General features: G+C 40.1%; 1 protein-coding gene and 1 pseudogene across 2 annotated transcripts; both read right to left on the reverse strand.

The window, feature by feature from the left end:
• Positions 1-1004: 1004 nt before the first annotated feature.
• On the reverse strand, positions 1005-4482 carry LOC110176637 (zinc finger BED domain-containing protein 4-like; annotated as a pseudogene). The gene is made up of 4 exons (XR_002319272.2): positions 2950-4482; positions 2828-2889; positions 1273-2679; positions 1005-1206 (listed from the first exon to the last, which is right to left on the reverse strand). The product of XR_002319272.2 is annotated as a zinc finger BED domain-containing protein 4-like (transcript).
• Positions 4483-11536: 7054 nt separating this feature from the next.
• On the reverse strand, positions 11537-12442 carry LOC110176697 (INO80 complex subunit B). Its single transcript, XM_020943172.2, has one exon. The coding sequence runs from the start codon at positions 12367-12369 to the stop codon at positions 11560-11562; it is 810 nt and encodes a 269-aa protein (XP_020798831.1). The 5' UTR covers positions 12370-12442; the 3' UTR covers positions 11537-11559.
• Between the last annotated feature and the right edge of the window lie 1391 nt (positions 12443-13833).

Genomic DNA, 13833 nt, shown 5'->3' on the forward strand with positions numbered 1-13833 from the left:
TTCAGTTCCAAGCAGGGACTCACTAGATATCCTGAGCACAACAGCGTCAGTGCGGATCTATTGGGTTCCCAGCCACAAGGGCATAGAGGGAAACGAAATTGTAGAGTCGAACTGGCTATCGATAGAATAGAAAACGTCCCAGTCTCTCTAAGAAAGAGCGCAAAGAGCGCAATGACAAACTCAGCCCCTACGTACTGCATCTATCCCGAAAAGACTGCAGGATATTAGTGGAAATTCTTACATGTCACTGCCTGGCTGCCGCACATGCAGTCCGGCTAGGCATCACCAACAACGGCAACTGCAGGAAATGCTATGAATCTGAGGCAACCGAAGCTCTAACGCAGGCAAGAGTAAAGTCTTCCGTCACTTTCCAGGTTCCCCCGAAGAGCACGGCCGCAGCCTCGACGCTTTCATCGCTGCTGCAGCGGCACAGCGTCAATATTCTACCGACTGCTCTGGAGCGGATCTTCGACACGGCCACGCTCATAGCTCAGTGCACGTCTATATCGCCTGCATCGACGCATCGCTAGCGGAGGGTTTCCATGGCGAGCAAATTTTTTCGGCCACCAACTTGGCAACTTGGGGTTCAAGATTGAGCCTCACGTTCCCAGTCCGGGAGTTAAGTGAGACGGAGCGGGCCCATTTTCAGGACATTACTCTGGCCGATGAGCGCTTCTAAATACCGGCGATGATTTCCAGGGCGCGGCCATGTATCCGCGAGTAAGGCAACCAGGGTTCATGAAGATCCAGGATTACCAGTGGCCCAAAGCACCGTCTTCGGATGGGTCGTGTCCGGAGCCTGGCACCAGCCACAGCTGCAACGACCCTGTTGCAATCCGAGCGATTGCAAGTGGGGCTGGATGCTTAAGTGAGGGGCCCACTGTGCCGCTTCTGCTTGCGGAGCTTTAGAGGAGGAGAAACATCGATGTTCACGGACATCGATGTTTTCGATGTTTTTGGCGCAAAAAATCGATTAAACATCGATGTTTTAAATAAAAAAATTATTTTTTATGAAATTTCAATTTTATTTATGTTTTTGTTTTTGTTGAGAAACAAAAGCTTGTCGACGACTGATGGGGAAAGGCGAGTACGACGGTCTGAAATAACTTGGCCTGCCTTGCTAAACAGACGTTCCGACTCGCATGACGAAGCTGGAATGCATAGGAACTTCTTGGATACCTTTTTTAAAGCTTCTTCAGTTGAGATCTGAAATAAGATAGTATGTTTAATTTAATATTTGAAAAACAAATGTCTTAGCATATAGGGTCTTACTTTCCAATACGCAAGGGGATCGCAGTTTTCCGGCTGGTTCCCTTTTTCTAAATGTTGCCGTAACAGAATGACTGAATCAGCACGCCTCAATTTTAGTTTTAAGAAATGAGAACCGTGTCGGTTCCTCTGTTGGTGGTGCCGGCTGCGGTCGTGGGATTGTAATACAAATGGAGTTCAGCTCTTCCTGTAGAGCCTTGGCCGCTTCCTCCGCGTTCGATGCGCCAAGGAATCCCTGTTTTTTAAATCGAGGATCAATGATAGTGGCTACGCGTGGAATAGTTCTTGTTTCGTATGGAAATAACCTTTCTCGTAAACGAATCTTCACATAATTCGAGGCAGCGATTCCTTCCACTGTTTTAAGTTCCAAACCGTTAATTTTATGGAAAAGTTCGCAAACAACGGGAATAATTAATGAAATTGATACATTTGTGTTCGTTGAAACCGACAGAATTGCATCCGCAAACGGGGCTAACAACATGGATAATTCTTTTAATGTATCAATATCCTCGGCAGACAACGGTAGTGGGGCATTGTGGGATACTGCCAAGACTACACTTATGTATTCGTTTGTTATAATTATTCTTTTAATCATCTCGTACGCGTTATTCCAGCGGGTCGGCATTTCTTGTATCAGGACGTACGGATTTTCTGTTTTTTGCGCTGCCTTAAATTTAGTATACGCAGTCGAACTTCGTTTGAAAAAAGCTACTATTGTCTTACACCTGCTTAGAATATCATCTAAAATTTGCTGTTTCAACATGTCCTGGACCAGCAGGTTGATTGTGTGGGCCACACACGGTAAGTGTTTGTATTTTAATGACTCGCATGCTTTTTTCATCGATGCATCGTTGTCTGAAACCATACATACCACTTTTTGCGATATCGACCAATCTGATAGCACCGATTTAATGGTATCTGCTATATTCGCAGCTGTGTGATTGGTTGGCGTTAGAAGATGCTGTGTTGCTAAAATGGCTGATTCCAATTTGAAATTGGTGGATATAAAATGACATGTTACAGTTATGTAGCCTTCGTTGGCTCGAAACCCTCATCCTCGACACAACTAAAAGGCTGAACATCCACAGCAATCATGTTTAGCACCATTTCATCAATCTTTATTTTCCTCGCCGAATCATTGATATAATGCACAGTGGACTTTCCCACAAACACATCTAAAGCGGTTGTATGATTTTTGCCTTTGCTGTCTTTAAGCCGTTCTGGATGTACGTTGCTCAGATGGTTAAGAAGGTTTGTGGTGTTTCCCATCGTTTTTATGGCCTTTCCACAGTAATTACAAATGGCATGTGTTTTTTTCAACCGTTTTCTTGAAATGATTCCAAGCGATGGAAGCTTCTCGCTTCTTTTTTTGAGCTGGCTCCTCCACATTTTCCTCTGAATTTGATGTTCCTTAAAAAGTAATATTTTCATATAAACATAAAACGTATAACGTACAAATGTACATATGTACATATCATGCGGTTGCATCAAAGCAGAGGTACACATATTCAGGCATTTATGTCCAAATTTCGACAGCTTTTATATTAAAATTACTTACGTTTCAAGTGTCTGTCCATGACCGTCCACTCCACTACTTCAGCCAACACCACCAACAGAACACTAATATGAAACATAATATAAGTAATTTATAAAATAATAAATTAATCCCAATTTACTTACAATTACGCGTTTTCTTCTTCGATGCGCACGTAGAGATGGAAGAAATCGATGTTGGCTGGCCAAACATCGATTTGACCGATGTTTTGAAAACATCGATTACATCGATGTTACCATCGATTTTTCTCCACCTCTACGGAGCTTACCGAGCGCAGCAGCGCTCGCCCCACGCTCCAAAGCTCGGACCTCTGCTGCCGACCGACGGCGATCTCCCGCTCTAGCTTAAGCGAAATAAGGTGGCCGGGAGCTTGGTTTTAAGTTTAAGATTTAGTACCATTACAGCCAATTAAAGCTGACGCTGAATTTACCCCACGACGAAACCGACTTTTCATTTCTAACCCTTTTCTTTGTTTCGCGACGCGGGATTATTTTGGCTTCAACCCCAAATTGTATCTATGTATAGATCGGTCCAATTGAATTAATATATAAAATTATTTAGGGTCTTAAAGTCCGTCTTGCGAAAACAGAGCACTTTTTTGGCTGGACGGTCAGAAATTTTCTGTTCGTCACACCCAATATCAAGAGTCACATCGAGTCACCCTTGCTAAACTGACTCTCACAGGATCAGAGACGAAGCAAAGATCGTCCACCGAGCCTACAAAGCTTAGCGGTGGTCGTGGGCAATTAGAAAATCATCAGCTTTATTGCGCTGCATACATGGTACTCAATAGCTTAAATGTAAGGGCTGCGCTCCCGACCGATAAGCTACGCTTAACAGTGCGAGAGCGGGCCCGAGAAGTGGAGCGCGAACTAGCCGTCCCTCAGCTCGCTTAGCAGCGAGCGAAGCTCGGGAACTCGGGAGCGGGCGTTCGCGAACATCGAAGAGTGGGCGCGGGAGCGCTTAGACTAGCCCGATGAGCAGTGCGCGAAGAGCCGACTTGCGGGAGTGCAAGAGCGGCCAAAGCTTTGGAAACTCGGTGGACAGAGGCGGCGCCGCGGCCGCCGCGAATGGCCTTCTGACGTGAACACGCTGTAAGAAACTTCGAACATGGATGGTTGATTTGAGACAGGGAAATGTCGAACAAGCCAGCTATAAAGTCATGTTGTGTAGGTGTATGGAGAGTATTGGTGGAATTATTTGAGTACCAAATAGCACCAGGGATATTAAAATCTCCTAGGACTACCAACTGGTCTCTATCCAAAAGTCTACTGAATATCATCTGAATAGCGGAAAGGTGATTCCAATAAATAGGAAGTTCCGACAGTGGAAGTATGTAGGAACAGGTAATAAAAATGGAGCTACCTTTGATAGATAGCTTCACAAAGAGGAATTCAACATCGTTGCATTCCTCAAAGGTTAATAATTCTGACGTGAGTGAGGAGTCCACCGCTATAAGAACGCCACCCCTACGCCTCCGGCTTTAACTAGGTTTCTGTGAGCACTATAATCTGAGAAGCAAACGAAAGGGTATCAGAATACAAGTGAGGAAGCTTACTACGTAATGGGGCCCATCCACAGTAGAACATGTTGGCCGAGCCGCTCGTCGAGCAAAAATTTCATTTGCCACCAACTAGTGGCAACATGCTCGCAAACATCATTTGCTGCCAAATCTTTGAGAAGCAAACATGTCAACGGACAACGACAGCGCCACTATAATTGCACTTTTGGCAACTAATGTTTGCGGCTTTGGCTGGAATATAAAGTTTTCAATTAAAATAAATAAATTGTTTTGACATCTTAGAGCTGCTCTATTAGGTGTTGTCGCTTCAAACGTTTGCTTCAAATGATGTTCGTGAAAACGTTGCCATCCATTGTCGAGCATGTTGTCGCCAACACAAGCAAGATAGAATGATTTCTATTTTGTTCGAGCGGCTCGACGAACACGAAATTTGTACGCGAGCACTAGCACTAACGATGAAAATTTCGTCGAGCTCAACATGCTCGGCCAACATGTACTACTGTGGATGGGCCCCATAAGCCTCATGCATTCTGATAGGAAATACCTAGAGAGTAAGTTAGTTTTTTGGGTCGGGATTGGAAGACGTAGAAGGCGCAGTAGTATGATCAGGCCTGGGAAGCGCTATTCCTACAGGCCGTTAGTTTTTTTTCTTCGTTTCGAACTCCTTAATAAAAACATACTCTGGCCAGAATTAGGTGGAGCAAATTGAGCCAAAGAGTTCGTTGGGGAAATTTTTTTTTTTAAAGATGAAATATTTCTAGCTTAGGAATATTTGAATTTTTCGACATTAACCTTTATCCAGGGGACAGAAAGGATATCATCGGCGGCACAGTCGGGCACCGAATTTTTTTAGCGCTCGATCTAAGCACTCTAGGAGTTAATGCTGTTGTCGAGGGCTGTGCCGACGGGAGCTGCAACTAAGAACCCGTTGCAGGTAGCTGGGATCCGTCTACAAGCTGCCCTCCAATTGCATTTTTTTGCTCCTGGGAGACCCATTAAAAACCGTCAGGCTATTGAAATTGGCTATCAAGCGCCAAGATCATATCATGAGGTTTGCGAAAACTCGATAATATGTCCTTTAAACCGCCCTTGGGTTGATGCCTAAAAGACACCATCTCCTTATCCACCTTGCGTCAGACCTCGCAGCAGTAAGGTAGGCCGATGTTTTCTCTCACATCGTCATTATTAGGACTTACCCAGTAAAACTAAACCAAAAGCAGAATGACGGGGATGTTGCTCTTGTCACCTCAACCAGTTATTGACCATTGTAACATCCAACTTAACAAAATATCACTAATTAGCCATATTCTTTCTCCCACCAACCAATGAGCTCATACAATTTTCAACAACAGAAAGAGAAGACGTAATTACAAACTGTAAACATATTCGGAAACAAAGTCAAAGTCCACAAACATAAAACAACAACAGACAAAGTTAATCAAGAAATTGGAGGATATGAATGTATTAATGTTCAATACACAACTGACTTCGATGCATTGGATTGTTGGAATTTACACAAAAATTTTTTCCTCTTTTACAATAAAACGGGATATAAAATTTTCTGCATTCCAGCGAGTATATTGCTTCAGAACGAATATTTTCAAAAATGACAGGAACTTAATAACCATCAAAACTTGAAGAATGGACTACGACACTGACTAAATAAATCAAAGTGTTTTTGCATTTTAATCCAAATTTCATATGTTATATATTGACTTGGTGTTTGTTTTCTGGCCAGCATTCCAAATTCTTTTCGTTCTCACTCACTCATTTCGTTTCGAGTGTTTTCGGGTGTGACATAAGACTTCGGGCAGCACACTCACCTTCTGATATCTGACAAGCGTCTCCTTAATATTCACTCAATTTATTTTGAGCATTGTATACTTGAATGCGGGATTTTAGCCACAATGCCAGTGACTCTTTATGCGTTCGGACGTGTTTTTGATCGCTCTGCCGAAAGACTTTTAAAAATAAACAATTTGACCACAAAAAAAAAAATAGAGCGAAAGGACGCTGGCAGCAATGCCATATCTATACTTCCTTGTGAATGCAAATAAAATATTAACTATCGCGATTGGCAACAAATAAAAGTAAACGAACGACGGCTGTCTTCTGCACGGATTAACACGAAGAAAACAACAAAATCATCGTTATTTACCGCTACCGAAAGAGCCAGCTCACTGTCACCAGCTGCCGTTACTCAGTCGAGGAGTTCACCATGCCTCGTTCTCTCTTATCGACGCACCGACTACTTCGGCTTGTGCGCTCACAAGCACGATACCCTCTCTTACGACAGCAACATCAATGACAACAACAACTAACGTCTGCGGCTACCCAGTGGCTTATCTCAACACCGCAACTAAAACTTAGCTCTATTGTCTCTCTCACAAATAACACGCTCGTACTGGCCGGGATCGATCGGTATGTACAAATGAAAAGAAAGCTTAGCCCACAAAAAATCGTAAACTGAAATTTGCCAAAAGTACCAAAACTTTAGGCAACACAGAAATATCCTAAAACAAATTTACCATACTTGGCAAGGGCGAAAAAGACAAAGTCAGGAGCCTCAAGTCATGAAACCTGTAAAACCACCGCCAATGAATATTAGGAAACACAAATGTGCCGACATGATCAATAAGCTTAAACAAGTAACTGGGCCTTACCACTCTTATGTCACCACCCTAAAAAAGGAAACATATTAGAAGCAAAACGTCAGGTTAACAATGAAGACAACTTTCGTTCTGTAACAAAAGATCTCGACAATGGGCCTATATTACCATATTACTATACTTACCAACTCAAAAGTAGGAAAGGCCTACAAATTGTACTACAAGGTATCAAACCGACTGTTGCTCGAGAAAAAAGGCTTCGTGAACATCTTTAACATGGATCAAATTCATCAACCACTAATTAAAATTGAGCTGGCCCAAAGGCGAAACCTCTAAATAAAAATTTAGTGCATCCTACATACAATCTGCAATATCTCCTTCACCAAAAAATCACTGTAGAGGAACCGCATAAGCGAAACAGACCCGTACAGTGTACAAACTGCCAGGACTTTGGCCATACAAGAACCTACTGCACCCTGCGACCTGCCTGTGTCACCTGTGGAGATTTGCATTGCATTGAAGCATGCCTGGGAAATAAAGATGACCCTACTATTAGGAAATGCAGTAAATGTGGCGGAAATCATATTGAGAACTACTAGGACTGTCGCATCTATATAGAACTCAAGCCGAGCTGAGCCTCTAAACCAGAGACGCACTAACCAAACCAAACCAACGCCCAACCAAATATCTTCACTCCCTCAACAACCACTCCTGGTGTCTCCTTTGCCAACGCTTTTCGCTACCCTGGAATCTCACAAACATCTACCGCTCAGCTGGCAGCAGTGCACAGCCACAGCCACCTATACCAAACCAGAATAATTTTCCGCCCAAACAACAACTTAACCTTCTAAGCAGCAAAACCAAAAAACCTGCGGATAGGTATCAACGCCACTAAAACCGAACTGATGCTCTTCACAAGAAGAACAAAGATATAACAAAGACTTAACATGCTAACGTAACCGGCACAGAGTTAAAACTATCAGAGCAGGCAAAGTATCTAGGAGTGATACTGGACCCAAAGCTCTCATGGAAGAAAATCGTTGCGAGAAGTGTCAGAAAGACAAGCATTGCATCGTACTCTACAGGAAAATGTTCGGAGACAAATGGGGGCTAAAAAGTTCGTATATGCCTCTAAGACGCGGTAGTGCGGCCAGTATTAACATACAGAGTCCTAGTATGGTGCCCAGCACTAACGAAGGCATTTAGTATATCAAAACTTACAAGGATACAAGGAGCAGTGTATGCGGAAGAACTCCGCTCATGAAATCCTGACCATAATACCGATAGAATTGTTCGTAATGGACATTGACACTCAAAGCGCAGTAAGACTGAATGCCAGCAATTGCTACAGGGCACGGCAAGATACTTAAAGGCATCAAATTACAATTTAACGGATGAATGGACAAAATGACCGCGGAGATTTACTTCGATAAGGAAGAACAAAGGAAGACTGGAGCAGGGACAGGGTAATTGTAGTGTACGAGGTATCTCTCTACAGTGACCGTTTCTAGATGAACGGTGGCGTAGGGGCTGATAACTACTCTGAGCACGGTGAATTGACTCGGCGTTCTTTCAGGCCGGGTGGCTCGCCACAAGGAAAGCAGTTAGGCTTTCAACACGGCGAGGACTTAGCGACACTAAAGGACGGATCTACTTCGATAGCCAAGCGGCTAACATTATTCTCTAGCTCCCGTGAAAACCAACTCACGGCTAGTGGCAGATTGTAAGAAGAATTCGTCCGAATAAAAAAAAAATTAAACGAAAATCTGGAAAAATACAAAATGGCTATATCTCATATTTTATGCAATTCTGCTGAAAACTAAAAAAGTTATACATTTCAGTTGTATTAATTTCTCGATCGTTCCTATGGCAGCGATAGGAAAAACTGTAGAAAAATTAAGTTAAATGTTTTGTTCTAAAAATTTTCCGTTTGCATGGTCGTCCATATTTGCGGGTGCGAGTAGAGATGACTAACTGTAAAGTTTCATTAAGCTTTAAAACTGAGTTTGCGCATAAAAGGACGGACGAACATGGCTAGATCGACTCGGTTGTTGATGCTGATCAAGAATATAAATTTACTTTATATGGTCGGAGATGACTCCTTCACTGCGTTGCAAACTTCTGACTGAAATTATAATACCCTGAAAGGGTTTGAATATTGGCATACTATTCGGGGCTATAAAACTAACGACAAATACTCGGAGCACCAACGGCGTCCCCGCCCGAAAACATAACACTTTTGTATTTAAATTGTCTAATTTTCCCCTCCCTTTTGGTCTTAAAAATCAATACAATTCATTATTTTTATTATTAATTATTGTTTTGGACTTATACGCTGAACTGCTGATCTTTGAAAAGAATTAAGGAGTTAGACAACCCTGAACACCTGAAAAATGCAATTTAAAAAAAATTTATTTTGCCAAACTATTAAAAATACAAATTATTATTATTATTAATTTGACTATTAAAGGACATATTATAAACTATAAAATAATTATTGGAAGAATAAAAAATATTCACAAATGGTGGAAATACAGCGAGTCTAAAACGGCAACGGTTTTATGGTGCACATGATGAACCACACATTTTTTATCCGAAATTTGTTTAAACTATATAAATACAGCTATAGCATGACGTACTGGGTTTTAAAAAAACATTTTTTGGAGCAAATGTGAGCGCTATGAAAAAAATAAGAATTTTTTATACGAAATTTCTGTTTTTAAATTGATAACTAAAAAAAATATATCGAAAAAATCCTACGTCATGCCATAGAGAAGCTGTGTACAAAATTTGAAGAAAATCGGTCAAGTAGTTTTTGTTAAATCATGTACACCGTTCCAAAAAACGTAGTTTTGAGAAAAAGGTAAAACAAGATTAAAAGTACTTAAAGGTATACCTAGTGACTGTAATATTCACAAATAATGAGATATTTTAAAACCCGATGATTTTTTTTTTATCTGGGTCATGAAATCTTCCGCAGGAATCAAGTCAACATTATATAAAACCACTAAGCAAGAAATACATAGAGAAGTCAAACAGTACAAAAAAGTAATATCACAAAAACGGCTGAGCCTGGAACCCCAGAGCACCCGAACGATATGTCTAGAGCCCCAGAGTGCGTTCGGCTTTTTCGAGTTCGAAGCATTCGTTCGAATGCGCTCGCACGTTTGTATGCGTGTTCAAATTTCTGCATGCAGAGTCTTTTTCAAAGATTTTGGACGGCTACAGCCAGTGCGCCGCGGCGGCGGCTCACTTATGACGTCACAGCAATACTTAGCGGCTAGCGCTTGCATTGGGGGACAAATTATTTAAGTTATTTAACTATAATTACTACTTATTTTAATTTACGCTTCCGTCCCTAGGGACGTCTTGGACGATAAAAACCTTTTTTATAAAAGTAATTGAAAATCCTTTCATCATTACACAAGACATTTCGCCAAAATGGAAGAGTCTTATAATAAACATTTCGCGATATTCAAGTGCTTTTGGTTTTTTTTTAGTTGTTCTAAAAGGTACTGTCTTTCCAGTTGTTTTTATACATATATGCCTCAATTCAACGCCAGCTTATTTTTCGTTCACTAATGTACATAGTCTCGTCACAAAAAAAAAACTTCATCCCCATACTCAGGAGGCTGGTTAACGTGGCCGATAGAGAAATTAAACCGCCATTCAATATTTATAGCTGAAAGCATTGGTTTCTTCCTGGCAATGTGTGAGGAGTATTTGTGGAGATTCAGGACTTTCCTCACAGTCTCATGGCAACCTGTTTTTCTGCAATCATTTTTTAAGTCCAAAGCCAACTTTCTGAGGGTTGTTGGCGTGTTTTGATCAATTTGTTTCGAAATTTTATAATGGTCGCATTTGGAGAGCTTTTGGTAATCTGCCTGCAGAATTGTACAGGTCAAGTCTATTTTTCTTTTTAGACCGTTTAATTATTTTATACATTGTTCCTAACTTAATATCAAAAATTTCGGAATGTTCCGACGCCGATTACCCTTTATAATGGTTAAAGTAAACCAATTCTATGTTATTATCGTCAATTCGTTTGCCGGGCATGATTTAAATTCTGGACTCGATCAAACACGAACTTTTTCCAACGAAATTTTTCAAGAACATAAAAGTAAAGACCACTAAGAAGTGGCAAGCGTTAATTTTCCTCAGAATTAGCTTTGCGTTGCTTAATTCTAGGAACCTCTTCAACTCCTGTTTGCATTTTGCAAAGAATTAATTGACAGCATACGAATTGCAATGTTTTTGTTATTGCTATTTTTTACTATGTTTTAAGATAAAATATTTTAGTTTTGTTTTTTATATTTATAGATTAAAGTTATCCTAATATTATTATAAAAGAAAATTTTAAAAAATTCTTGTATTTGTCAATAAATTTTCAGTTTAAACCCAAAATTGTGAGGGATTTTTCGTTTTGCAAAGAATTACTTGACAAACTGTATGTAGTCAGTTTTTTTAGCATCACTAACTTGGTTTAAAATGTAAACAAAACTGTACCAGCTTTTTGTGCCATTCACATGTTAAAAGTGAACGTTGCAGAGCCAAAGGAATAGGAGTAATTGACAAAAATAGTTTTGTGTACAGATCGACCTTTTTTATTGATTTAAATATATGCTATTCTTTTTATAACACGCAAGACTACATAGAGGGTTCCTTGAAATAGAACAATTATATGACTTGCGATTTCCACAACCGCTAATACAGCACAACTCTTCAGAAGGTGTAGCCCGTGGTAATTGTGCTTTTAATGGAAACTCGCAGCCTGGTGGTACTAATATAACGCTTCCTTCAATATTATTTATGTATGTAATTTTTGGATAAGACGGCTTCTGTGATTGTTTAATACGAACTGCATAGCGCTGCCTATGGGATTCTTGTTTCTTTAACAAGCGCTCCATTGTTTTTAGCTTGTCCTTTTCACGTCGCTCGTCCGCCTGCTGCTTCCGCTTTTGGGACTTAAGGACTGCCTTGTTGATTTCCTCGGCCGTTTGAGGCTTTTCCTTTTCCTTATATCCGTTTGGAAGTGCAATAAGCTCTTCGGCAAATCCACTCTTTGGATATTGTGTACGTTCATACATAGCACGTTGACGAGCAGTCATTAATTTTGGATTCTTGATTTTCTTTAATTCGTCATCGACCTCTGCTAGTTTTCCAGTTTCGATGGCATGAAGCCAGCGTTCTTCGTCACTCGACGTATCACTGCCGCGGCGTTTCTTAATTTTTTTTACATTAGGCGATGTTGTGATCTGTTTGTTCGTGCATGTTCTTGTCCTTAAATAGGGGAATTCAAGCATATTTGTTATGCCAGTTACAGGTTGTTCCAAGGGCGAAAAAGAACTTGAAATTGTTGAGGAGTCTGCATGTTTCGCAGAACTAATAGCAACCGAATCCTTCAGTGTTGGCATTAATTAAAAAATTTTATTAAATCGTCGTATTTAGACACTTATGCTAGAGGTGCAAAAACATCGATGAAACCATCGATGCTCCGATGTTTTTCGAATTTTCCAAATCATCGATGTTTTCTTTTAACCACCCATGCTTTGTGCCGTCACTACCAAGATAATAAGCAATAGAAAGGCAGGAAAAAAAGTGGAAATATATTTTATTTTTGAATTTAATTTATATACCCTTGCAGGGTATTATAATTTCAGTCAGAAGTTTGCAACACAGTGATGGAGGCAACTCCGACCATATAAATCATATGTATATATTCTTGATCAGGATCAACAGCCGAGTCGATCTAGGCACGACCGTCTTTCCGTGTCTACGCAAACTAGTCTCTTAGTTTTGAAGCTTTCTTTTAGTCTTCTAAATACTCTCACTCGTATACATACATATATGTCGGAACGGGCCGGATCGGACGACTATATCATATAGCTTCCATAGGAATGATTGAAAATTTTTACAAAAATAATTATAATATTTTCAGTTTTCAACAGAATTTAATCAAATTTGAGATTAATCCATATATTATTCTACAATTTTGTGTAAAATTTTATGAAAATCGGACTATTATATCGTATAGCTCCCAAAGGAACGATCTAAAAATTAACTCAATAAAAACTTAAAACTTTTTCAGTTTTCAACAGATGTTCATCAAATTTGAGATATAGCCATTTCATATTATTCTACAACTTTGTGTGAAATTTTATAAAAAAATTGCTATACTAAAAATTTGCTACTATATCATATAGCTCCCATAGGGCCGATCGAGAAATTAATACAATTAAAAATTATAACTCCAGTTTTCAAAAGATTTTCATCACATTTGAGATATAGGCATTTTATATTAGTCTTAAATTTTGTGTCGAATTTTACGAAAATCGGGTGACTATATCATATAGGTGCCATAAAAACGATCGTTAGATGTGGATGAAGAATGCAAATGTGTGAATGTTAAACAGCAAATGCAATATGTATAGGTGAATGAAATGAAAGAAGGTATTACTTAAATATATAATTAATATTGTATGGATTCCTAGGCATCGAAGTTCTATCTGCAAGGGTATATAAACTTCGGCGTCCCGAAGTTAGCTTCCTTTCTTGTTATGTTAAAAATCAACGACGTAATGCCTTCTTTCATTACATTCACCTATGCATTTACAGTTTTATATTTCTACTAGCCGGCCCGTCCCGGCTTCGCACGGGCATATTATGGTTAAGAGGGCACTTCTGAATACATCAAGGTTCTGGCAAAATCATCTTCCTGGCATAAGGTGAAGAAGGCAGTCAGAGTTGTCGCTGGCCGATTCAGGACTCTTTCTTGCACATTTTTTTCTGTGAAATAGACACGTTGACCATTCTCCAAATGGACTGCCACGTTTCTCTGTGGCATATTGTGGTTGAACGCATAAGAAATAAGTCACATT

Source organism: Drosophila serrata, unplaced genomic scaffold (assembly GCF_035046125.1).
Source record: "Drosophila serrata isolate PLE 108 unplaced genomic scaffold, ASM3504612v1 contig_82, whole genome shotgun sequence".
Lineage (NCBI taxonomy): Eukaryota > Metazoa > Arthropoda > Insecta > Diptera > Drosophilidae > Drosophila > Drosophila serrata.